This window comes from Epinephelus lanceolatus, chromosome 7 (assembly GCF_041903045.1).
Source record: "Epinephelus lanceolatus isolate andai-2023 chromosome 7, ASM4190304v1, whole genome shotgun sequence".
NCBI classification, from domain to species: Eukaryota; Metazoa; Chordata; class Actinopteri; order Perciformes; family Serranidae; genus Epinephelus; species Epinephelus lanceolatus.
In genome coordinates, this window is record NC_135740.1 from 17060306 (window position 1) to 17086090 (window position 25785).

General features: G+C 40.8%; 5 protein-coding genes across 7 annotated transcripts in view; 3 read left to right on the forward strand and 2 right to left on the reverse strand.

Moving 5' to 3' along the window:
- ppp2r2ba (protein phosphatase 2, regulatory subunit B, beta a) overlaps positions 1 to 4585 on the reverse strand; it is a 55407-nt gene extending 50822 nt beyond the window's left edge. Inside the window, exon 1 of the mRNA XM_033633230.2 lies at positions 4129 to 4585. Coding sequence (XP_033489121.1) covers positions 4129 to 4207 — 79 coding nt within the window. The 5' untranslated portion in view covers positions 4208 to 4585. The remainder of the gene's footprint in view (positions 1 to 4128) is intronic.
- Positions 4586 to 5541: 956 nt separating this feature from the next.
- On the forward strand, positions 5542 to 10892 carry rpl26 (ribosomal protein L26). Its single transcript, XM_033632473.2, has 4 exons — positions 5542 to 5671; positions 6419 to 6590; positions 6682 to 6822; positions 10727 to 10892. The coding sequence occupies exons 2-4, from the start codon at positions 6423 to 6425 to the stop codon at positions 10853 to 10855; spliced, it is 438 nt and encodes a 145-aa protein (XP_033488364.1). The 5' UTR covers positions 5542 to 5671; positions 6419 to 6422; the 3' UTR covers positions 10856 to 10892.
- A 1650-nt stretch (positions 10893 to 12542) lies between these two features.
- atp6v0e1 (ATPase H+ transporting V0 subunit e1) lies at positions 12543 to 15384 on the forward strand. 2 transcript variants are annotated; one of them, XM_033633229.2, is made up of 4 exons: positions 12543 to 12771; positions 13295 to 13342; positions 14755 to 14878; positions 14998 to 15384. In XM_033633229.2, the coding sequence occupies exons 1-3, from the start codon at positions 12668 to 12670 to the stop codon at positions 14846 to 14848; spliced, it is 246 nt and encodes an 81-aa protein (XP_033489120.1). In that variant the 5' UTR covers positions 12543 to 12667; the 3' UTR covers positions 14849 to 14878; positions 14998 to 15384. The 2 variants fall into 2 exon arrangements, with proteins under 2 accessions (XP_033489120.1, XP_033489119.1); XM_033633228.2 differs by having other exon boundaries at positions 12544 to 12771; positions 15001 to 15384.
- A 143-nt stretch (positions 15385 to 15527) lies between these two features.
- Positions 15528 to 25785, forward strand: part of bnip1a (BCL2 interacting protein 1a) — a 55825-nt gene continuing 45567 nt past the window's right edge. The window contains exons 1-6 of one of the 2 annotated variants that reach the window (XM_033633227.2): positions 15528 to 15926; positions 17296 to 17388; positions 17525 to 17616; positions 17714 to 17818; positions 18021 to 18139; positions 19217 to 21006. In XM_033633227.2, the coding sequence (XP_033489118.1) occupies positions 15846 to 15926; positions 17296 to 17388; positions 17525 to 17616; positions 17714 to 17818; positions 18021 to 18139; positions 19217 to 19413 (687 nt within the window). In that variant the 5' untranslated portion in view covers positions 15528 to 15845 and the 3' untranslated portion in view covers positions 19414 to 21006. Of the gene's footprint in view, positions 15927 to 17295; positions 17389 to 17524; positions 17617 to 17713; positions 17819 to 18020; positions 18140 to 19216; positions 21007 to 25785 lie in introns of those variants that run through there. The other variant, XM_078169245.1, reaches the window with a different exon arrangement.
- Positions 21287 to 24398, reverse strand: nkx2.5 (NK2 homeobox 5). The gene is made up of 2 exons (XM_033633225.2): positions 23888 to 24398; positions 21287 to 23264 (listed from the first exon to the last, which is right to left on the reverse strand). Exons 1-2 carry the CDS (start codon positions 24258 to 24260, stop codon positions 22651 to 22653), a joined length of 987 nt encoding a protein of 328 aa, XP_033489116.1. The 5' UTR covers positions 24261 to 24398; the 3' UTR covers positions 21287 to 22650.

A 25785-nucleotide genomic window follows, 5' to 3' on the forward strand; every position in this document is an offset into this window, starting at 1 on the left:
CTTAATATTACATCAGTTAGTCTCAGTGTGAAATATTGCAGTGTTTTTTGCCTTTCATGATGGGACAGCTGTAGATACACAGGAAAGGTGGGTGAGAGTGGGTGGGTTGACGTGCAGCAAAGGGCCATGAGTTGGAATTGAACCCTTGCCGCTGCAAAGGACTCAGCTTATACAGGACGCATACTCTACCAGGTGAGTTAGAGGTCAGGTTCCATGGACAGGTTCACATTGTAGTTAACTGAAAGCCCAATGCATCTCATAAAGACGCAAAAGGGTGCCTTCGGTGTCTATATCACTCACAGAGGGGTGTGACAAGGCATCAGTATTTGATGACCTGGGAATGAAAACAGGCAATGTTTTCTGAAGCTTGACCCATAGAGACTAAAAATCAGGATACCTCTGTCTCTGCTGCTTCAGGACATTCTCCTTTCTCAACATGTTATTTTGCTTGTCACGGTGGTAAAGTATAAAGAGGAGGATGGACCGGGTTGGGCTGACAACTCCAAGAACTACCACTTCATCTCCTCTCCCTCCCTCTCTGGTATCCTTTCTAGCACCCTTTTGTTCCCCTGCTGTCCCATCTTTATACCCTCTGCACAGAAAAGCTGACCCAACCGAAACAGAACAGTCACGTGTACGAGTGTGTGGATGCCTTATGTGTGTGTGTGTATATGCAGGGTGTTTGTCCCCGGCGGCATATAAGGATGGGTCGGCTACGAGGAGTGTGTTCTGAGCTGTGAAGTGGGTGTCTGTCAGGATAACAACAACACAGCAGGATGTATGATAACGGCACACATACACACCAGCACACGCTTCGCTCCTCACCCACCAAACTCCTCAACTCAGTGTCATGCTTTGACAAAATGCCGACAGAAGTCCCCCTCAGGCACCGCCATGACAAGCTCACTGCTCCACTTATAAATAAAACAACCGAGTAAAAATGCAAAATGCACAGATACACATACACAAATACAAGCACAGCACAAGACAATTGTCAACTGTAGTCCTTAAGCACAAAGATGTTCTTGTCATAGATCCATTCTTAAATATTCACAACTCTATTCTGCTATTTTTGTGTCACACCTAAACAATGTATTGCACAGTTGCCCTCAGATGCCAAAGGAACAGGAAGGAGGAAGACGAGGCAGAACTGGCTGTGTTGACTGATGGCAGCATGAGATGTGGCGAGGTGTCAGTTGGGGACGCACCATTTTTCCTGACTCCAACACAAGACAGCAGAAGGGAGACGCACATACAAACACACACCCATCAGAAACCTTTAAGACTTAATCCATCACACCAGAACTGACAGATTGATGTGAAATGGGGAAAAAGGAGAACACCAGGGGACACAAGAGCAGAAAAAAAATCAAGTGAGACTCAGAGTTGCACAGAGGCCCAAACACACACACATTTCAAAAGACACAGGCAGTCAAAAGCTGGCTGTGTATCCCTCAGAGACTGGACTCAGGTGAATCCGAGTGATGCTGGCACACTGCTCCCCACTATGGCCCAGATAAACAAAGATAGCACACACACACAGAGAGAATATGGTCCAGTACGAGGCTTATATAATGTATTTTCTGCTAACATGGTAACTGCACACTCATCTTCCCTGGGGTGAACTCGGCTCAGCTGGACCGGACATGAATTCTGGGAGATGTCGAAGAGAGGGGAGGGGGAGCTCGAGAGGAAAAACAAGGACTACAGCGGTGCACCGACGAGCCTCCTCGAGACCAGGAGGTCTAATGAAAAGGCAGAGCACGGTAACAAGGTCACTGCAGGAAGTGCAAACACAAGCGTAAACAAACACTGAGGCACTTCCATGCAGAAACATGACGGGCCTCTACTTTCTCGTATTTTTGAAACACACTAACAAAAACAGTGGATGGCGTGCGGGAAGAGACGGCCTGTGTCATTTTTACACATCACATTTCCAAGGTCATGTGCTGTGTCATCACACGCCACTGGCCTCCAGCGCATGAGATTCAACATCTCCCACTCGCTTTCTGAGTACAACTGTTTCATATTTCTCCACACAGAGAGCAAGGCAAGATCATGTATCATATTACTGTGGCTGTATGAGCATTGCAGCTCCATGTTTACTGATCTATCACTTCCTCTATTATACCACTCCCTTATCTCGGGCAGAAGGAATGACAGTCCGAGAGCGGAAAGAGAAAGGCTGTGTTTGTTGACCTCAGAAGCTCACATTTATGACTTAGACAATCATATCTTTACTTTTAATGTGGCAAAGAATTATTTTCAGCTGTATGGTATGCACACACACACACACACACACACACACATACACACAGACACGTGTAAGTGTATGACTTGTTCAAACAGATCATAAGCAGCTGCTAAAATGGAAAAATATAACCTTTAGATATGAACAAGATAATGTTTGAGTGCAAACGTTCTTGACCTTGGAAACAGTACTTTGACAAAGAAAAACACCTTCAGTCTTCAAGCTCCACTACTCACATTTTCCAGAACTTTTAACCACATCTCACTTTCTGTCTTGCTAAATGGAGTTTGCCCAGTTGTCACAAAGATAATACTATAAGGCCGAAGCTCCTTGAGAAGATAATCCTTTGTTGACATGACATTTTGTCACAAGTTCTCCAAGCTATAGACTAGATTCCTTAATTTATGACACTTTTACTTTAAATTACACTATTTTTCACACGTTATTTTGAGTGCATTGTCATTTTTTTACACCAACTCTTCAAAGAAAACATATGTATATCCAGTTTTCCTTTTCTTTCAGACATCCAGTGTCTTTTGGACACTTTGAGCCCTAAATATCCTTATGACTGCCTAGATACACCAAATTAACGAATTTCAACCCCTTTATTTTATATATATATATATATATATATATATATATATATATATATATATATATATATTTACTTTCATATTGTCTTTTAAAATGTATTTTCCGTGTTTAAATTTAATATTTGCCGTCACACTCATGTTATCTTTTGTACACTGTATTCAAAATATCAATAAATAAACCTTGCAGTCTAAATTTATCCCACAAATCAAGAGCCACTTCATCATATTTTAAATAGTTAATCAATACAAAACTGCTCAGAAGGATCGTGAATGGAAAAAACAGGGAGTAAAACTTTGTAAAAAGGAAAGGTACCGGATGTGATGGAGCAGCAGCATTCATGAGTGAGTGAATGCCTTTCATGTCTTCATCCTGTTTACTGAATATATACAGTATATAGGTCAGCTCTACAGGCTGTGAAGGGCCCTGTATGACCACCACATACTTTACTGTACACTGTACCACACACACTATCTTCCTTCCTGTGCCAGAGGGCTGAGGGCAGAGCGCGCACAGGAAGGAGGGCAACCATGCAAAACTAAATAATGCAGTGGCTCAGACTCCACATTATGACCTAGTAAATGGCTGGTTATACAAACACTCAGACCCTCTTGGGCTGCCCAGTCTGACAGCACAATCAGAAGGATGAATGGACCGGCTATTATGGACTAATTTATTGCAATCGAGGCTGGGGTCAATTCACTCAATTCAATATTTTTACTCTGCACAACTCCAGGACCCTAACTGTGTGTAAAGGTTTAGGCACCCTCTGAACTGAGTCAATCACAGGTGAATTCATCATCTGGAAGAGGCCTATTCCCATGCATGTTGCCGAACAGGTTATCCAAGCAAAGTGTGAAAGGGTTAAATTAATTAGCTAACCTATATTAAGGGGCAAATGTAAGATACTTGTCATGCAACTCCACAAACTGAGTGTCTCTTGCATGCTGCAGGCCTGTGTGTTGACAGCTCTGGCTCTAAGGAAAGCAGATTGAGTGAAACAAGGAGTGCTACTCTTTGCACCAGACACACACACAAATATAAAAAATCCTCTCATTCATCTGCATCTTTCTTTTCTCATCTCTACATCTGAGAATGGCTCCAACAACTTCACGCACTGTGACACGTCTGCAGTGGGTTAGTAGCACTACAACTGGACAATCTAACTTCTGCACACATGCACACTGTATGTGTCAGGGACAGGGTAGCAGCCCTCAACATTCATGTCACACGCTCAAAGTAAGCAACTCACAGCCCGTGACAGCCCCCTCGGCGTCCCACCCTACCTTCGGTGTGGCAAGTGGAGGACAGGATGGTGCTCGGAGGGCGGAAGAGGTACGGGAGATAACGGGAAAAACATTTCATCTTCTCCTCCGATGCTTGCCGACGGGTGAAGAGCGTTGCGTTGCGGGCTCCACATCCGCACTGCCGCCGCGACAGCAAGCCAGAGAGGAACCAGGGGGGTGCGGGAGGGGAAAGAGGCTCTCTGTCCGCGGCGCAGGGGGCTATGACAGCATCACTTTTCGCAGGCAGACAGCGCAGCCAGGCAGGCAGCAGGCTCCGGTGAAACTGCGCGCCGCCCGGGGAGTAAACAGCGCACTGTGTCAGCGCACCTTCGCTTCCGTGTCGGTAGTTCACTCCGTCAGTGTAGTTGTTGGAGTGAGAGCAGGACAGGGGGTCGTGTCTGTCCTCTCAGATGGGAGGTCAACGTATGTGTGGTCTGCCGGTGTAAACACCCCCACCCCTTCGTGTTTCTCTCTCAGTTTATCAGAATAATTAAAGCGCAATTACGTAGATGATGATGTTGACTGAGTTGTTCCCACGATATTCATGTGTGTATCTGGCAGACCACTATAATAACCTACCTATAATTTACATAGCCTGTCTTCTAGTGTAAGTATGATTGACAGTTATATTTGCGTAGTATCAAATTACCAGTGTAAGCACTTTCTCCTAAAAGTGATGGAGCAATAACAACAGAACAGTGTGTGATGAACACAGGCCAAAACTTGATGAATCATAGACAAAACTTGTTTCCAAGTGCTGACCAGGTTATTGATTAATTGGGTTTGGCGCCATCATGTGGTATAATTTCATATGAACAGCAAATGAGAGATAAGCGTCACAGAAATCAGAATCAGAAATACTTTATCGATCATTTAGTGGGGAAATTGTGGGTCATTACAGTCGCTCTGGTGTAAAGCGTAGAGAGTTACAGAAGTAGAAATACTAAGTAAAAGTACAAATCATGTAGATTATAAAAAAGAAAATATGGAGAGTGAGTGGGAAGAATATTGCACAGTTGAAAAATTGCTATAGTTGAATTATTGCACAAATTATAAATTATACTGCACAGTTAAAACAATGTTATAAAAGAATATTGAAGCCTACCTTTAAGTTCCTATTGCAAAGTTGAAATATGATGAATAAATTCTGTTATTATAACTGCAGACGGATAAATTAAGTGTAATAAATCAATCAAAAACGATGATTAAATCAGTGGAAAATGTTTGATTTGAATGAAAAGGAGTCTAGTGAAATTTATTTGCGAACTTTAACTTGTGGTGATAATGCAGGACCATAAAAAGTAGTTAAAAGAACATAAATCTTTTTAAATCGTCAAATAAGTCAAATGTAACCATTAGAGCCACACGCAATAGTGTTAAAAATGCTAATACGACTAAATGTAAATGTTCCTGATGTATATTTACTGCGATAAGAGTGGTTTTTAATAGTCGTTGACATCTCGCGAGACTTGAGTGTGAACTAATGCCAGCGGAAGTACTATGCGAGCCTCTTTTCCGCCGGCCATAGAGGAGCAAAGGCAGGGTAAGAATTCCGGGCAGACTATTTCACTAAAGTTATCACCATCCATCTTCACTGTACTGTCACCGTGTATCACTGTAAACGTTCAAACACATTGTAAACATTGTCACCATAAAAAAATGGCCAATATTGAACCGATATTGATGATAGATTGCTAGTAAAAAACCCTCAGTGTCGGCTGCTCCTGCTAGGTCCGTCAGTATCCGCATGTCGGAGAGTGAAGGCGGTTGATTCCTGGTGCTAGTGACCAAACTCGACTTTCTTCACAGTTAATGGTTGTTCTTTTAAGTCTGAAACTCGTTAGGTAATATAACAGAGTTACTGTTGGCACAGAAATGCAAATGCTCTAGTCAGTCCGTTGTATTATGCTAACCTATTAGCGTCACTTGCTAGCTTAGCATGCCACTTTGAAGCCTTCGTTAGAACAACCGAGCCAACTGGCTAACTTGCTGCTTTGATACTGTAAACGTGAGCGTGTTAAGTGACGTTAGATGCAATGTCAGTGGCGTAACGTTACTTCTATGTTTTAGGGAGGTAGTTTATAGAGAAACTACACGTTTTCCATGCACTCATCGGGATAGTTGAAGTTCACATTGACGGTTAGAGAGGAGCGTTATAACTTGCAACTAGCTTGCAGGAGTCACGTTGTTAGCTGTTCAGAGAGTGATATTCGTCAAACAACTTAATGTTTTTAACCTGAAACTGTTGCTGTCAACTTGTTAATAGTCCCTGTTGCTCCATTGTCCACAGCATCATGAAGCTGAATCCATTTGTCACATCCTCCCGCCGCAAGAACCGCAAGAGGCATTTCAATGCCCCCTCACACATCAGGAGGAAGATCATGTCTTCCCCTCTGTCCAAGGAGCTCCGTCAGAAGTACAATGTGAGGTCCATGCCCATCCGCAAAGATGATGAAGTCCAGGTAAGGTTGCTTGAATTGCTGACATTAGTCACCATCAGCTTAAAAGGTGTAAGCTGCACTAGCTTGACTTGCCTGCGTTGTTTACAAACAGGTTGTCCGTGGACACTACAAAGGCCAGCAGATCGGCAAGGTCGTGCAGGTCTACAGGAAAAAGTACGTCATCTACATTGAGCGCGTGCAGAGAGAGAAGGCCAACGGAACCACAGTCCATGTCGGCATCCACCCCAGCAAGGTGAGACACAGTTTTATAGGTTCTCAAATTGGTGTGCCTGCCTCAGTAGAGATGAGAAAGTAGTGTAAAAATGTTATATTGTTAGGCACTGTAGGTTACACTGGGAAACCTACTGAATATTAACGTGTGTGTCAGGACTCACACTAGAGTGATGTTTCTGCACCTTTTTAGCCCCTTTTACATTGCTTTTTCAAGGAGTGACTTTCAAGCTGTTATGCCACCTTAAGATTTTGTATTAACGGTACAATTGAGTGATCGGGGGACAGTTTCTTGCCTTTAAGTTAACATCAGAGGTAGTAACGGCACTGAAAGGTCAATACAAAAGGGACAGTTGGCAGGACGGGATTATGTGTGGCACAGGTGTGATATTCAGACAACATAGCATGCATGTGAACCCACCATGGGAGATTTAAAAAGTAGCTGATAGCAGTTAGGAACTAACTCAAAAATGAAGAACAGCAGCAGAAAATGTCTGCAAATTGGGAAAACTGTGAGGTCCAGAAGCTCCTTGCCCTCAAAGTAGATTATGTCAGCCACCATATCACAGGGATGGTAAATTAGTGTTATTGAAGTCTGAATGCCATTGTTATTGTTTATAAAGAGATGTCAATGTGTATGTGTCCCACTAAAGGCAGACGCTGGTGTTACATGTCATGCTCGTCATGCCTCTTTTGCTTATGTGATGCCGGCATGCTGTCAAAAATCCCACCGTTGTTTGGTTCTATGTAAAAATGCAAAGGCAGCACAAAGGAGAGATTTCATAACCCTATAGTGTGAGCTCTGTGTAAGAAGGGCTTTTGGCATCTCCTCAACGTGAAGTGGAAAGTATCACAGTCTGTTGAACGATAAGCTGGAGAACTGTACCTGCTTTTCTTTTATTGCCCTCCTAAAGTACCAGAAAAATGGTCCTATATCATCGTTCAGATGTTGTATGGCTGGCCTTGCAAGCATTTTGCAGTAGAGCTCACATCAGCAGAGAAGCACTTAACCGTTGTGTGTTGTTTTCAACACTAGATTGAAAAAGTTGGGCCACACTTACACATTAATTAAACCCCATGCCCACCAGGTGGAAGATCTGTAATACACAAATACTGTTCAGTTCCTAACACTGTTACAAAGGTGTTAACTGGAGTTTGTGATGATCTTTGAGGTTGTAGTAAGTGGTGGTGTTGTATTGGACTGCATTACATAGAAGTGTTTCTGATGTTCTGTCACCACTTTTACATACATTATGTGTGAGACAGTTACTTGAGGGATTTCTAGTTCTCTGAAATGGCACAGTGGTCGATATTCTTACCGTCAGTTGTCAACAATGTTTCTCCGCTATTGATTTCCATGAGATCATCAAATGATCCAGACTTGAGCCTTATTGTTCACCAACATGAATTTTTATTGTGCTAAACTAGTAATTGTTTTGTCTAAAATTTTGAAGGCACTAAGAAACAGGGAAGTGCTATGTGGTTCTGACAGCGATTAACACAAATTAAGGCATGATGAACTTGGTCAAATTGAAAAAATAATATGTAAACTGTTTTATTCTGCCAAAATGGCATATTTGTAACTGCGTAATGATAAGGTATTTCTTTCTAAAAATAGTCTGGGAACAGGAGAGATTTAAAGATATTTGAAGATATCATAGACAGGAAGCAATGTAAAACAGTTCTGTCACTGTGTCAGGTCTCTGAAAAGTTAAAGTATAAAAGCAGGGAATGTGAACAGGTATTGAATTTATGATAAAGATGGGCTATACATAGTAACAGCCTTGTACCACTGTGAATTTTGAAAAGATGGGGTTTTTTTTGTTGGGTGTCAGAGAAGGTTATAATGCTGTAGTTCACTATTTGCATGACATTGAATTGTGAGGTGTTAGTGTCGTTTATGCTTATCTATATATAAACGACGTAAACAAATTAGACATGCCTGTATAATGCAGTCCACTACAACATTATACTTAAAATTTAGCTTCAAACCATAGAACAGAATCATACAAACAACTAATATCTCAACAAAACTGTACAGATTTTTAACTAAAATAGTATTTGTAGAGGTCCTTTTCACAGAATACATCTTGTCACAGCACAAAAAGCGCAGGTGTAAATAATGAAATCAGTGGTGGCTGATTTCCATTTAGCTCCTACAGTTTCAGGGTTCTGGTATTGTAGCTCACTGTCAAACTGTCATGGCATACTGTGACACTTGATAAGATCAGAGCCCACATTGTTGTTAGTCACACCTGCACTTTTCCACCTGTGACAAGTCAAAATGTCTGCTGTGAAAAGACCTGTTGGATGCACCCTTTGTTTTATTGTTTCACCCACTGCAGCAAACCTCCAGTTTGTTCCTCTTTTCCAACAAGGTGTTGTAGATTTACCCCAGCGTACCATTTTTGTACGTGACAGCCTTTATAAATATTCCTAAACCCAGCTGACAGATATATTTGTATTTATGATCAAATTCAAGTAGTGTAGTGTTAAGCTGTAGAATCTGAGTTGTGTGTTCGTCGTCAAGAGACAGTCACCCAGACATGATTAATGAAAACTACACAGCAGCATTTTGTCATGCTCGCACAGGTGCATGTGAACTGGACATTGCAAACTGCAGTTCTGATACTGGACAGTGGAACATTTGGCTCAGCTCGTATTTTGAGACATTTTTACATTTCCATTACTCTGGAAGGCAGATAAATCTGCAGGCCCAATTTTTATTTTCTCTGGCAGATGTGCCTGGTCCCCTTTTTAATGTTTAGATTTCCAGCCGACCAGCTCAGGTCAGGCCAGTTGAAATTGAATTCTCTATGGGGCTTGATACAATACAACTTGTAGAGCCTTCATACTTTACACAAATTACGTGAGGACATCATTTTGGCTGGCACACACTCGTTAGTGACATTAGGACACGCATAAACCTAGCTTAGTTAAGAGAAGCGCTGTTGAGGCAATCAAGATGGCTGCTGCTGATATCAAACTTTAAATTGAAATACTATTTTCAAATTCTGATGGCAAAGATTGAAAGCTGTTCAGACATATTGGTGCAACACCATCACAGCTCATCTGTGCACGCAGACTTTGTTTGCTGTATCAGTTGCTCAGTGCTACATTATGTTTTGTTGCTCTGCTTGGTTGTAGGTCTGTCCACTTGCGTCTAAAAGCATTTTGATCCACAGCAGTTGATAATGCCCCTTGGAAATTGAAAATGAACTGGGAGATTGCAGACTAACTGCAGTTCAGTTTGATCTGGTGATGTCAGCTTACATGTAATAGCATATACATGGCAGTAATTTCCATTTCATTGTAGAGTTCCAGTAAGCCATGCCTTGCTATTAAACCAGCATGCACAACACACGTGGCCCTGGACTCAGCACACCTAAACGTAATTCAGCCACAGTTAATGTTTTAATTGCACCAGGACTTTTCTTGTTGTGGCACCTTAATATCTGCAGGGGAAAGGATTGCTTATCAGTGTTTTAGAGAGCTGGACAGCTGTGGGTCACTTTCAGTTGATGCCAGTATAAGTAATGCTGTGACCAAGATAAACATAGTTGCATAGTTTTTTGACGCATGGCACAGGCAGATAACTGTCCTAAAGCCAAACAACTATCAGGCATGTAAGGCCCATGTTAGTCCTCTAGGTCTGAAGCCTTGGTGATGGTGTCTGTGTCAATTAATTGTGTTGTGTGTTTGTACTGATTGAAGTGTTTGTGTGACCAACAGACTTTAAATGTTTGCAGAATGTCTACTGGTAACTAGTCATTAAAATGTGCTGTAGACATTTAATGTTAATGTATATTGTGAGATGTGATATCAGATCAGTTTCTGACATGCTGCGTTTTTCTTTACCAGATTGGTAACACTGCCAGTGAGGCATTCCTTGACGTGTTTACAAACCCACTATCTTCCCTCTGCAGGTGGTTATCACCAGGCTAAAGCTGGACAAGGACCGTAAGAAGATCCTGGAGCGCAAGGCCAAGTCTCGCGCCGATGGAAAGGAGAAGGGCAAATACAAGGAGGAGACCATTGAGAAGATGCAGGAGTGAAAATGATCTTTTGCTATCAATAAACTGTATAAATGGACCATGCTTTGTCTGTCTTGTCATTTAGTTCTGGAGGTGGGATGGTTTTGTCTTTGAATTGTGTCGAATGTACTTCTAGGTTTAGGAATCAACATTTCAAACATGCATACTTTATTTAAAGATTGTTGTATATCACCTGTCAGAGAAGATAAGATCATTGTGAGCCCAAACAACACTGGTGCACTCGGTTCTAATGCAGTGCTCAAAGTGAGTCTTGTAGCAGCCAAAGGTGTAGGTAGGAAACTTTTTCTTTTGTGCTGCCAGAGGTCTGCTTTCCAGAGAAACTTCTTTTGAATACTGATGTGACCCAGATGTGATATTTGCAAAAACATGACAGAATTTCACTAATATTGGACTTGAAGTCTGAGAACATGGTATACAAGGATACTTCCTGGATAAAATCAACAACTCTTTATTGTCATTGTACGAGTACAATGAAATTGGGGTAGCTGCTCTCAGATTCAGTGCATTAAAGGTATAATTTAAAAACAAGGCAGCAAAACAACAGCTATAGAAATGTGATAAGAAACTAGAAACAAGAAATCACTAAACTGTCCAAATTACACTAGTGTACATATTTACACTTTTACAATAGTTTTGTTGCAAGCCACATCCGTGAGTCCCAGTAGAAGGGAAGGATAACACCAGTAGAACCTAGTATATTATATGCAACAGTGGAAAAAACAGGAATATTGCACAGAAGAGTATTTAGTGAATATTCAAGTGTTTTCAGGATTGTGCAGAGTTCAGTGTGATGACCGCTCTGGGTAGAAGCTGTTTTTCAGTCTGTTTTTGCTTTGATGGTCCTAAAGCACCTCCCTGAGGGCAACAGTTCAAATAGGTGGTGACCAGGGTGGGATGGGTCTCTGAGGATGCTGTGGGCTCTCCTGAGGCAGCGTCTATTGTCCTCAAGACATGGAAGAGGGCAGCCAATGAGCTTTTGGGCAGTGTTAATGACCCTCTGCAGTTTCTGTGTCAAGGTATTCTTCCTGAGTATCCTTAGGAAATACAGTCTCTGTTGTGCCTTCTTCAGCAGTGCCGTGGTGTTTGTTATCCATGACAGGTCCTCCTCGATGTGAGTGCCCAGGAACCTGTAGGATAGGAGTTACAGTAAATGCTGCTTGTGCATGCATATATTTGTCTGAGGGACTTGATTTAAATGCCACATGCATTTTAAGGAAAACAAGTAAAATGAAATCAGATTAAAGTCGTGACGTGCAACATTTTTTGTCACATGGGGTCTGGTGTTGCCTGTTTGGTATTTGTGATTTTGTAGTTTTACAAATGAGCAGTAGGTGTCACTTTTTCCCCACAGACTGAACCTTTTCATTACTATAAGTCCGAAATGAAACAGTTTATAATAAATAATGTCAGAAGGCAAAATGATTTTACAAAGAGTCTGTCAAAATTGAATTCTTTGAACAGCTTATGTTTAATCCAAGGAAAATGGTCCTAATCATTTTTTACAAGCTGATTTTACAGTTTCTCTGTACTCTTAACTGTAGTAATAAACAGTGCGTTAATCTACAGAGCAATAAGACTTAATTATCCTTGTATCTTTTAAGAAAGGCCAGACTATAATCAGATATATGCTTTAGAAATTAATGTTAAGTATAACCGCACTCGCCCTCCTCCTCCCTCTGGTTACTGGTCACATGATACACATTGCCACTTCAACACTGTGGATCCTGTCTGGCAGCTGGACGGTACTGAAGTTGTCTTAAGTCGAAAGTTTGTACTTTTTAAATATCTTTTGGTGTAAAAAGAAACACCACCATGGCGGAACTACGTTTCGTGATCTCCATGTCCGTGGTGACCCTGTTTTGGGGCATTATTGGAGGAGTGGTGCCCTGGTTCATCCCCAAAGGACCAAACAGAGGGTGAGTTTGTTAGCTTCGCTTTAGCTTCCAGCTGGCTACAAAGAGCTAACGTTAACTAAGTTAAGATTATATTACATGTTATCCCTTGACTGTCAGGTGTATAAGGTAGTGATGGTTTGTTTAACTTAGTTTTTTATCGTTACATGAACAGTTTAAGAAAGTTTAAGCTTGTGGGTGAACTTTACTCGCTGGTTGGTAAAAGTTACGGGTAGCTAACTGAAGCTAACTCCACTTCCTCCCGTGACATCGATGGCAGCTCAATCATTTTTACCTCTTTTACACTGGGGTTATTGACACCTCTCTATCACAAATCTATATTGTATTTGCCGGAATATTTAAATAATAAAGTCAAGAATATATATACCCCATCTCTGGAAAATGTGTCCAATGCAACTTCCCTTATTTGCCGTGTCACTCGCATCACGAGATCACACTGTTAATGGCCTGTGATGCGTTTAAGACCTATTATGCAGTCGTTAAATATTCATTATACCACTGTTAAGTGTTTTCTCTATTTCCACAGAGTGATAGTCACAATGCTGGTATTGACTGCAGTATGCTGCTACCTGTTGTAAGTATCCTCATAATGGAAGTGTACCAGGATTTCTATAACACTATGTTGTAAAAGATGTCATACATGTGTGCACAAATAGCATGTTTAATGAAATTATTGGAAGGTCAGCAAGATTTAGATCTATATTATAAATTGTGGAAAGGGTCAGTCAGTTTATCCATTGACAGAAAATTGCTTGACATTTATTTATATATTCAATGTTTATTTGTATAGGGACAAGTATGTAGCAGACATAAATGCCACACACCACAGTCTAAGCTAATTTGCAATGCCCGTCTATAGCTGGGCCTTAAGATACAAAAGACTCAGGTACAAGAACACAAGTAACAGTGCAAAGTACACACAACAGTAAAAAGAAAGACATAACAATACAAGACACGAACTGCAATGCATATAATTAGCACCATAGAATAGGAAGCACCAAATTAGTCATGACTGCGTAACTGATTCCTCTTTAAAACTGTTTCAGTTTGAGTTGAAGTGATCGAAATCAGGATCCAATTTGAGATCTGTAGGTAAAGAATTCCACATGTTAAACACACGGACAGAAAAAGCTGAGGAATTACACAGGGAAACCTTACAATTCCCATTGGCTGCTCCACGTGTCACTGAACCAGACGTTCTAAGAGGAACCACAGTGTCACCTGCCTGATCATGTAGGCATTTATGAATGAGTTTAAAATTGGCGAAATTAATGAAATTATCAAAACATAACAATTTAGTTTCTGAGGAACATGGAAGCGATGTGTTCTTAATGGTTTCCTGTCCAAAATTTTAACTGCTACTGAATAGATGATCGATTATAATCATTTAACATGAATAATTTCAGTAATTTGATACACAAAAATAAATTAACATACATTCCCTTGTTCCAGCTTCTCAAATGTAACTCGCTGCTTCTCTTTGTCGTATGTTTTATTGAATATCTTTGGAATTTTTGAGTGTTGAAGACTTTCCCGTGGCCTCTGGGACATTGTTACTGGCATTTTTCAATTATTTGATGACATCACTTTCAGTTGCAGCTTTGAAAATCTACATCATAAATAATAAAACAAAAAGAGTACCCATTATGCGTATTGTGTTTCTGTGTTGTGATCAATTATTTACATTCACACCACAAGTAGTTGTAAGTGTGCATATGGTGTCATGTTACATGTTAGATGGGTAAAAGAGTATAGAAGAGACAAAACAGTGTTGCAGCCAAGTGGAGTTATTTCCCAAAGGCCCTCAGTTTGACGCTGTGTAGAATAATAAATAAAAACTGGATGTTTTTTCATCACAAATGCGGGCCTAAATTCAGAATTATCTTTTGTGAGAGAATAAGAAATGGCCTGCATAACTGAGCTTAGAAGGGTGTATTTTCAATTGTACAAGTTTGTCTTTATCTTAATCTTCCCTCTGTCCATCAGCTGGCTGATAGCAATGCTCGCCCAACTGAACCCACTCTTTGGGCCTACTCTGTCCTCTGACACCATCTGGTACCTGAACTATCACTGGCCTTAATCTACCTTTCCAGGACTCCTGACCATGCAGGTAAACTATTGAACCTACAGCTGATGCAGTAGCTTTTATGCAGCTCATAAAGCCTATAGATTAAGTATTTTATTGCTTGGCTTGAATTTTTAAAACTTAGTCAATGTCATTTCTCCCAGCAGGGAAGGACCTGACACTGCTGCATACCAATGGACGTCTGCTTCTCACTTAACGCAGAGATCATTCCTTCTGAATCACCTTAAAGTCAGGTCTCTGTGTGATTACTGAGTGATGCCCACACTGGTGCCTTGTACAGAAATGATTTCCAAAGGACTTCTGAGAGATCTCACCGAATGTGCTTTACTTTAAATTAAAGCAACCTCCACTTGGTGTTGTTTGGCTTACGCGTTATGTATATTGTGTTTATTGCTGTTGTTAATATGAATGACCGTGCGTATAAATAGTTCATGTGTGTTGTGTTTGATGCCGTCTCTTTTTTGTCTGATGATATCAGTGATGGATGTAATCCATTCCATAGATGTTAATTAATAAACTAATAATCAGTATTGGTCCTGCCTAATTTGCCTAATTTTTGAATGTAACTTAAAGTATGAATGATATGACTTAATTTTCCCAGTCAATAATGTCATTGTAGATATGATAATTTCTCCTTATTATGTTAACATTCAGTTAGTGGTAATTTAGTTTGGTCCTTGTTTACTATTCTCCAAAAGTATGCCACATAATAAAGAACAGATACAACAAGGCGGGACTAGGAAGTTATTTTAACACTTTTGTATAAATGTGTCTCATTTCAGTGCGTATAGGTAAAATAATTTTTTCAAAGTGTATCAGATCTGTTCATTTTTTGTTATATGAAGCATAGGATTATGTATTATAGACACACATATATATATAGTCTCTTTTTAGTACCAGAAAATGTACCGGTTAGTACGGTCCAAGTCGACGGTCGAAGTTCAAAACAGCCTTCCTGCTTTCCGTAGTTTAAGCCGACTACGTTGGCAACATGGCGTCCTCAGATGTCCACGTCCGAATATGTGAACAAGAAATACTCAAATATGACTTGGAAATCAAAGCTCTCATCCAGGTGCGAGTATTAATTTGGTAAGACGACTTAGCGCCACGTCGAGACATGCTGGTGTGTTAGCTTGTCATGTAACGGAACCGTGTTGTTGTGTGATAGCATCGATGCTACATCAGTCAGCCGGTGCACCGACAGCTCGAGCTGCTCTGTCTCGAGAGGAGCTTCCGCGGCCGGTGGAGGAAAAGTGTTTCAACTTATCTTTTTAATGTGCCAAATGACCTTATGGATAAGTTAAGACAATTATATGAAATGAGAAATTAAAACTGGAAGCAGAAGAGCAGGAAGCAGAACTATAAGTGTCATAAATTGGCAATAAATAAAGGTAACGTTAGGCCATTCTGTTGGAAGATGAGGCGTCATAATGACACTGATTTGGAGGAGGATAAACGTGCTTTATTTGCCACGTTTTTCCCCACAAATTATTATAATTATTATCATTATTATTATTATTATTATTATTATTATTATTATTAATAGTGTATTTGTGATAATTTAGCCACTTGGTGATAGGCAAGGCAGCTTTATTTGTATAGCACATTTCATACACAAGGGCAATTCAAAATGCTTTACAGAGCAATACAATATAAAACATAATAAAGGATACAGAAAAGAATAAAGAGAAAAAAGATATCCAAGGTAAAATTAATTACTAAATTATTTACAATTTAAAAAATAACAAAAGTGCAGACAAGAGGTGCAAAAATAAAATGATCCATTTAAATTTGAGTTTAAAAATAAGGTCAGTCATTACAGGGTGGAGTAGGTAGTGTAAAAGAGGAATGTTTTTAGCTCTGATTTAAAATTGGTCAGAGTGGGCGTGTCTAATATCTCTGCATGACAACAAAACGCTGCTTCACCATGTTTTGTTCTGACTCTTGGGATGGTCAATTTGCCAGCCCCAGATGTCCTCTGGGCAGATTTTGATGATCGATTAATGGTTGAAGTCATTTGTCAAACAAAAACTCAAACAAATATTTACTGATTCCAGATTCCCCTTTGTTCTCTGCTTATCATATCATTTAACATTTTTCTTTACTGTTCATCAGAAGGAAAAACAAGGAATTTAAAGGCCTCTTTAGACTGTGGGACATTGTAATTAATTGATAATAAAAAGAATCATTGCAGGTCTAGAGTTACTTTATTTTTGAGCACATTTGGTAGCCCATGTTGACGGATTATTCCCACCTGACAGAATGATGCACCTCTTATTTACAGCGATTACCAGTGATGGCTTATCGTTAGAACACTGATCGTCCAGCAGGGTGTCTTTACTGTCACAAATGAGAGCAACATGTCAATACCAATAACTTCACCTGACAGTAAACACATAAATGCATGTGTCTCTCTCATCCTTTTCTTGATGTCTCACCAGGACATTAGCGAGTGCGCAGGCCCTCAAACCAAGCTGACCGAACTGAACGCTGAGGTGAAAAAGAGTTTCCACAATCTCAGGTTGCGGATTCAGGTGAGAAACACTGTTCGTGAACATCTCTGCAAACATCAAAGAACCCCATTTTAGGCTGTACATAAACCACTTGCACTTGGTTGTATAATAATTGATTGCTTCAAACACATTTGTGATGTTTTATTTACTTTGACAGGATTTTGAGCAGATGGCGATGGAGCAGGACAAAGAGTCAGACAAGCAAGCTTTGATGAGTCAGGTGGAGGGACATAGAAAGCAGATGCTGAGGTAATGTTCACCATCCCTTGACTTGTATAAATAATATTTGTAATTGAATAATGTCTATTTAATGATTTAAATTTTTTGCCTACGGCTTGTTTTGCAGTAACCAGACAGGTTGGAGGAAAGCCAACCTGGCCAGCAAACTGTCCATAGACAATATGGAGAAGCAGGCACTCCTTAATGGAGGAGATAGTGCTGTGAGACAGAGGTGAGCTGATGCATTCAGAGACAGGGATCAGCTTTATGTCTTGGCAAAGTATTTTCAAACAACTTACTAAATCCTGTCAGTGTTGTAATAAGAAAAAAAATACATTGGTTTTTTCATCCTTCTAGTCCTTTTATCATATACGTTTGATCAGAAAAAGGACATTTAAATCAATTGTATGTCTTGTTTTCTGTCTGTTTCTCAGGAAGATGACCAAAGAGGGGCTGGCTCAGTCAGCCAGTGACATCACGGAGAACCTAATGAGCATCAGCCGGATGATGGCGCAGCAGGTTCAGCAGAGTGAGGAGACCATGACGTCGCTAGGTTAGTGAAGGAAACGCCTGATGTAAGGAGCGTCTTAACTGTGTGCTAGCAAAATCCTGAATTATCTCTCTGAAACCACGGGCACCAAGTACTTAAATTGTGATTGTTTTCTTGAACTTGTTTGATTCAGATTTAAAAGGTACTAAAGGGGATCAGGGGCCGGTTGCACAAAACACCTTAAGTTAAGATTTTCCTTAAAGTCCTAGTTAAGGTTTCCTCAGAATAAAACTGGTTGCGCGAAACACTCTCAAGTCTTCTCCTTAAGGTTTCCTTTAAATGTTCACTTAAGTATTTATGGTTTTCTCCTTGCCTTGGTCTTATACTTAAGGAATGCCATTACGTGAAAGACCTTAGTGACCAAAGCAAGGTAAAAAAAACTTAAGGTACCCTCGACTCTATCTTAACTGCAACATGACTGAGTTTATGGTGGTAAATGAAAAAAAAACGATCACTCCAGAGGAGAGTGTTCTGCTACCAGGAGGATCCAATGGCTAGGCTTTTGATTTTACACTTTAGATTTTATTGAATTCAGGTTTGTTGCAATTTCTTACAATCTTTTTCGGTTTTCTGTTTTTTTTGGGATCACATTTACTTACGAGGATGTGCTTTTCATGATTGTACTCCTCCAGAAGTATAATCTTTTCTCCCTCTGACCAATATGGTTTTCTTGTCCTCTATTCTTTTGCCATTTTTCCACTATCTAACTTTAAGCCAAATTTGTGAGATGATAACAGGCATCACAAGCGTGACTCCTAGGTAACAAACAATCTCCATGGAAAATTTTTCCGCTGTAAAATGTCTTTCAACGCAGTAAATTAGTTTTTTCTTAACTAAGGAAACCTTTTAAGGGATTCCATGCAACTGTGTAAGCCCCTCAGCTATGGAGAAAGTAAGCCTTGAGTGTCATAGTTAAGGCAAAAACTTGTGTTTTGTGCAACCGGTCCCAGCTAAATCACTCTGTTGCCATGGATGTTTAGGTTGGGGCAAAAACTTTGTGTCCAGTGATTTTAGAAGACTTTAATCATTTCACAGTATTTGTTTTAATGCACGTATTAATTACACGTCTTCTTTTTAAAGCAACCTCCTCGAGGACAATCCTAGAGACCAATGAGGAATTTAAGACCATGACGGGGACCATCCAGCTCGGGAGAAAACTCATCACCAAGTACAACCGCAGAGAGCTCACCGACAAACTGCTGATCTTCCTGGCGCTCGCCCTCTTCCTCGCCACAGTTCTCTACATCCTTAAGAAGAGACTGTTCCCCTTCCTATAGACCAGGTACCTTTCTGAGGAGCACTCCCATTACCACATACATTACTTTCCATGCTCAGCGCAAATGATTTAAACAACCCTGACTGCCTGCGTTTCATATTACACACACATCACAGACAAGTGTCTGCGCGGTGGAATGCGGACCGCTCACTCTGCGGAACTGTGACGCTGCTGAGGGTGAAATATTGTCCACAAAAAGTGAAGATAAACCTACATGGCTGTAATGGCCATGCAGTGTTTTATTTACTGAGAAGGGTTTTGTTCATCAATGGGAGTATTTTATTCTTCTGGAAAAGAAGATGTACATGTTGGTGGCATGAAATGTGTCAGACAGCCATCTTTGATTAGTGTGAGAGTCCATTGCTTTTGATGAGAGGAGATGGACGATCCACATGAATCTTTTCTTTCATACATTCCAGTACGGTTTTTGTTTTCGTACATATATAGTTCACATATCAAATATGCACAGTACATATATTCATAAAGATACTTTCCGAACTTTCTGTACAGAAATTATTCTCACTCCTATAATGCTCTCTCAGTTTACTTCAGATGTTGCCATGACTACAGATAATGTGCTGACGGCAGTGAAACTCATCTTTATGTGTGACACATAATGGGATAGATTAGAAAATGTCTAAAAAAATAATGTGAACACAATTTCAGTACAATTTAATAATTGCAAAATAAGTGCCACTATTAATTTCAATTAAACAAGCTCTTATTGCCGTGTCTGTCATTAAAACAATGACCGTACTATTAATTACTGTTCATCAATAGTAGTATTACATGTCACAATATAAAGGATGTATGTGGTGGGGAAATTTTTCGGACTTAAGACAGAAACAGTTCTTCACTAACTGATGTTTTAACCAAACAATTTCCCATCACCTGATATCATATAGTCACTGTGCAAATCATGCAACGATTATGATACAAGCATTTTGTTTAATTGTTATTTATGAGGATATACTGTATAATCACTGTGAGGTATAAATTATTACATTATAATGCTATTATTTAAAAATACAATACTGAAATGGCTTTAAACCTTGATATAAGTCCGACTGCAGTCACTCAGTTTGCGTTTCACCAGCTGGATAAGCAGAACAATGCTTGTGCCTGTATATATGCACTTCAGTTTGTCCCTATGTTTTATTCAGTTAGTGAGCAAACCAAAAAAAAAAAATTCAAAGAAAGAGTGCGCACACTTCCCTCCATCTCGGCCCGTGTTAGCTCGGCTCTGGTCTGCAGCAGAGCAGAAAAGCTCAGAAAAGCAGTGCCAGTGATCACACTGGCAGAGATAGAGCAGCATGCATCCCTGCCTTTCTTCAGATAAGACCCGGAAAAGCAGATTATTCCGACCCGTTTCCCCTCTCCCTTTCCAGCGTGGGTGGAGGGCGAGGGGGGATATTTTTAGGCTTGCACGGCGCCGTTATCTGACGTTGCCTTTTCAACACCTCAGAGGAGAGGGTGGCCAGAGGAGCTACATGACCTTGCTACCCTGTCTGCAATTGCCTGGCATTGCCACTGTTTAATACATGTTAATATTGTCAGTATTGACTATCAATAAACGCAAAGTCCTCTGGCTTGATGTTTGACGTGTTTCTCAAATGTGTGTTTGTGAGGGTGTGTTGTTTAAAATGAGATGGGAGCCAATAGAGCATGTGTGGAGAGACCTGAGAGATGCATAAGCGTCTCTTACTTGTGTAAAGTGGTGGCAGTTGGGCAGAGCCCGTTCCCATATAACTGCACACTTAGACAAGGCCTCTGCCTCTCTGTCAAGCAAATTGGACTATTCTTGCATTTAGCACCGTGATAGTGTCCATCAAGTGTTTGGGTTTGTATCTGGACATGTGGAGCGGGGTCTCAGGGGAGCGTACACGGTATCACACTCATGGTGTAAACACAGGAACCAGACAGAACATCCGCAACTCTGCATTCATACTGTCATTTCTACAGATTTGTCCAGTTATTGGTTTGTCATTGTGTATTTTCGCTGTGAGTCTAGTTAAAGTTTGTTGGTTCAAATTCTCAATTAAAACAAAGCAATGACTTTACAAAATCGAAAAAGTTTCAAAAAGGAATTCTTTAATAAACAAGTATACTGTCCAAAAATAAAGAAATGTCTTGGATCAGGTAACATCTTGAATTTGTCCTCATATTTACAGGTACAGAGAAAAGGTCACTGACTCTCAGGATGCCATTTGTATAGAAAATGTGTGTACACACAATACAGTTAATGAAAATTTGTAGTTCCATATAATCAAACAGAATATTCTTGCTGAACCTAATTAAATACACGTCAAGGTCATGGCTCGCAGCCATCTCCGTCCCAGCAACTTCAACATGTGTGTACACGTGGCTGACAGCGGGTTGTAAAAAGAATAAACTTTTTTACAACCTTTTAACCTTGTTTAAGCGTATTGAAGGAAGCTGCCTAACAGCCACTTGAACATTTTAACCAGACACAAACCATGTGAGGGTTGTACAGATGTTAGAGTCCTTTATGTGGACCTACTGTATATAACCGGGTCAATCACTGTGTGACCCACGGGTATAGATTATATACTATAATTATAATCATAGTTCACTATTACATATCATATAATGTAGACTTATTATTGTTTTTAGTCTATTTCTTAATGATTTAGGAATCGATAGTCAGAGCCAAACCAAGCCAATTATTACATTGGACAACTTTAGATAATTTTAAATAGTTGCATGTCAACAATATTATTATTATTTTTATTATTATGAATAATAATAATAAAAATAGCCTATAAAGATTTAATTATTTTGATTAATTAATATAAACATTTAATAATTTCCCATTGCCTTAATTGTTACAAAATTCTAGCCTGTTTTTCATCTTTGGTCATCTAAAATATTGTCTGATTATTTTTTTTTAATAGGTCCAAATATTGTATCAGAAAAACAAAAAACAAAATGAACATTCTACAAAATGGTCGGGCAAATTTTAGAATAACATTTCAAGAACTGTGGCTGCAACTTTTTTCGCTCAAATGCCGTGTCTGCTCGCTAATATCAGGGAAATAAATAAAAATGTAACCTATTCAGGCAAAAGCCGGTGCTGAAAACAAAAACTCCCAAAACTAAATAGCCTAATTAAATATAAGAGAAGTTACACAAACTCCGCAAAGTCTTGACACATTTAAAAATGCATGCATTCATAAAATAATAACTGAATATGTAACACGAGTATTTGATATTGAGTTTACCACGTCCTAATACCATGTAACGAAGACACCCCATTACTGGAGGGAAATGTGCTCTGCACGTTATTCAGGTCCCCTACCCCAAAGTTCATGTAGCTCCCGTTGTTGGAGGATCCCTGCATAGTTTGCATTGTGGCTGCGGGATAATTACACGCATAGTTTGTGTTGCAGCCGGGGCTGGTGTAGTTACTGAAAGCCGGGTAGTTGTTATAAGTGAAATGGTTGATGTGACCCATACTGTAGGAGGGGTTGTAGGTGGCTGTGTCCCCCGCCAGGCAAGGCTTCCCATCCCGCACCAGCACCGGCACCGACACCCTCCTGGGCGGCGGCAGAGACACCATCTCCAGGCTCTGGTCCTGCCTCTGCCGCTTGCACTTGTACCTCCTGTTCTGGAACCAGATCTTCACCTGGGTCGGGGTGAGTTTGAGCACCCCGGCTAAGTGGTCTCTCTCCGGGGCCGACAGGTATCTCTGCTGCTTGAAGCGGCGCTCCAGCTCGTACACCTGCGCCTGGGAGAAGAGGACGCGGGGCTTCCTGCGCCTCCGGGGCTTGGGTCGGTCCGGGTCCTCGGGTTTTATGTCCTCTGCAGGTTCGGTGTGAGGGCTGAACTCCTCTGAGTTACCAGACAGAAATTAAAAGATAAAAATATATATATATAAGTGCAAAAGTGATCTTTTGACAGAGGGGCTGGAGGCATATTTATTTTCATCAACACAACATATTCAACTTCTACTAGTGCTGATCAATAATAACAATAATCATATAGCTATTATAATATATAATATTACATGGTATAGTTAATTTGCTTGTGACACTTCAACCAAGTTTGGTGATTTAGCTCCCCTGGTCGCCCATGATGCATTCACTGTAAGCTCTGGGGAAAAATAAACACGAATAACACACCTAATCGAATAATGTAATTGAAGTTATATTTGCCAGTGCAGCTTTTTTAGTCTTGATATTTATATTTTGATATAAATTTTATAGATCTAAATAAATGTAGCAGGCCTACAAGAAAGTGCTGACCATCATCTCAACTTTTAAATTTGCTTAAATTTGGAAATTCCAGTGTCACAGCCTGTAGGCCGGTCCAGTGAGTGTTCCCCATATTAATGCGTATTGCTTTGGAGTTTTGTGTGGAGCATCTGATGCGTTTTGCACAAATGAAAGACCAGTCCAGTGGGCCTCATTTTGCACAGGCCTACAAAATCAAGTTTTATCCTGTCATCAGCTCACCTTTTCTGCGTTTCCCCTCAAACGGGTCTGATTTCCCGTCCTTCACTATATCCATCTCCATGAGTGATTTCCCATAAAAGGCAGTAGCAAAGTTGAGCGCATTGCCTCTGCCGGCTCTGGACTCGTGGAGATCCTCTCCAAACAGCGAGGCAGCGGCGGCGGACATGTCCCGGAGAGGCTCCTGCTTCAGGCGGGCCAGCATGCAGGAGGAAGAGGAGGAGGAGGAGGAGGTGGAAGAAGAGGAGGTCGGGACGGTGCAGCAGTCCATACGAGAAGAAACGTCCAGGGAAGACACCATCACGTCGTGACTCTGCTCCAAGTTTAATATATCCTTTACAGAGAAGGGAGTGGACGTGCTGGGGTTTGGAAACATTGCCAAGAGCAGAAAAAGAAAGCTATTAACCTGTCATGTGGAGGTAACAAAAAAGACGTCAACAAACTCCCTCTCTTTCCTGGTAATATTTACTGGATTTAAGTATCAGTTTGGTAGAGCAGACTGATCTTGAGTGAAGTGTGCATTTTGAATGTCAACTTCTGTCTCCAAACTTTTTTTTCTTGGCCTCCCTCTCCTCCCGGTGACGCAGGGAGGAGGAGGGAGGGGGGGAGCCAGTGGGACCCTCTGTATGGAGCCTTTGGTACTCCCATTTCATGACGTGAAGTGATGTTTGGTACATGCCACGGCTGATGTTGCTTAGGGGCCTACATGTGTTCAAACTTACACCACCCCAGATCTCATCAGTCTCTTACCAAATTAGCCATTTATTTTATTCTACCTTGGTTTAGGATAAAGTCTGGCCTCTTACGCACAATACGCGTTTCCAGTCAATTCCAAAAGGCCAGCATTGGGACGGATGTTTACACACACCTTCATGTACCAAGAGAAATAATTTATCTGACTGCATGTACATCAGACGTGTGTATTAATGACTAAGGAGCCAAACTTGCACCTTTGAGGTTACTGAAAGGGATGAACAGGGGCCCGTCGTGCGCGTGCACGTGTTGGGGGGGGGGGTCGGAAACGGAGCAGACAAGCATCAGGAAAGAGCAGACAACAGGTTGGGTCCCTGAACACGGAACCTGAAACCAGCAGCGACACACTCTGCTGTCTGCCTCCGAGAGATTCTGGAGCCACTGTCTGCGTTATCAGGACGCGATAACAGACGACAACAAACCTGCACACACACACACCCACCCACGCTGCAGGCCAGGTTATCCTAAAGATGTGTCACATATGACACCCAAGGTTTAACCAATAAAACAGTAACATTTTGTTGCTTTTCAGCTTCAGATTTAGCAGTTTCGCTGAGTTTTTGTTCAAAATTCCAGTGAACAAGACACTCCTGTCTCCTCCAGCTGTATATTCTTCAGCATAAGACAGTGTCAATTAAGCATACAATCAGTGATTTATAGATTAACAACAACAAAGTACAAATCATCACGCCGGACAGCAGTAAAACAGGAGACAACCGTGCGTAATGACGCATACACGTGTTTCCCCCCGCGCAGTTGGCACTAAACCTGCTATTAATGCCTGTGGAGACGGTCACAGGAGACAGACAGTATTATCGTTTGTTTTATCTTCAGCGTTTAGCACAGCCACGGGGTAAATGGGTCCCCCTGTCTCCGACCTAGCCATGGTGTTTATAGTTTTAAAGACTATTTGTGCGCCTCGAGAGCTGATGAATGGCCGTAAAATCTTTCTCAGGCGCAGTGAGAGTCAACACTGGCCCGGCTCTTGCTGTAATAATTGGCGAAATAAAGTAAACGCACGAGGGGAGGGTGGGGCACAAGACATGGGGGGAAATGTTCTCATCATGATTGATTTCTTCTGGCTTTGTGTGGTTAGAATGTAATGTTTTACTGTTTTCCGTCTATAGTTGCAAATAGATATTCAAAAT

Excerpts from the sequence above, each read along its gene's own strand:
- rpl26 (XM_033632473.2), top strand. The coding sequence starts at position 6,423 with ATGAAGCTGAATCCATTTGTCACATCCTCCCGCCGCAAGAACCGCAAG. Across the intron at positions 6,591-6,681 it reads GCAAAGATGATGAAGTCCAG|GTTGTCCGTGGACACTACAA; the intron begins GTAAGGTTGCTT and ends GTTTACAAACAG. Across the intron at positions 6,823-10,726 it reads TCGGCATCCACCCCAGCAAG|GTGGTTATCACCAGGCTAAA; the intron begins GTGAGACACAGT and ends TTCCCTCTGCAG.
- atp6v0e1 (XM_033633229.2), top strand. The coding sequence starts at position 12,668 with ATGGCGGAACTACGTTTCGTGATCTCCATGTCCGTGGTGACCCTGTTT. Across the intron at positions 12,772-13,294 it reads CCCAAAGGACCAAACAGAGG|AGTGATAGTCACAATGCTGG; the intron begins GTGAGTTTGTTA and ends CTATTTCCACAG. Across the intron at positions 13,343-14,754 it reads GCAGTATGCTGCTACCTGTT|CTGGCTGATAGCAATGCTCG; the intron begins GTAAGTATCCTC and ends TCTGTCCATCAG.
- nkx2.5 (XM_033633225.2), bottom strand. The coding sequence starts at position 24,260 with ATGTTTCCAAACCCCAGCACGTCCACTCCCTTCTCTGTAAAGGATATA. Across the intron at positions 23,265-23,887 it reads TGAGGGGAAACGCAGAAAAG|AGGAGTTCAGCCCTCACACC; the intron begins GTGAGCTGATGA and ends CTGGTAACTCAG.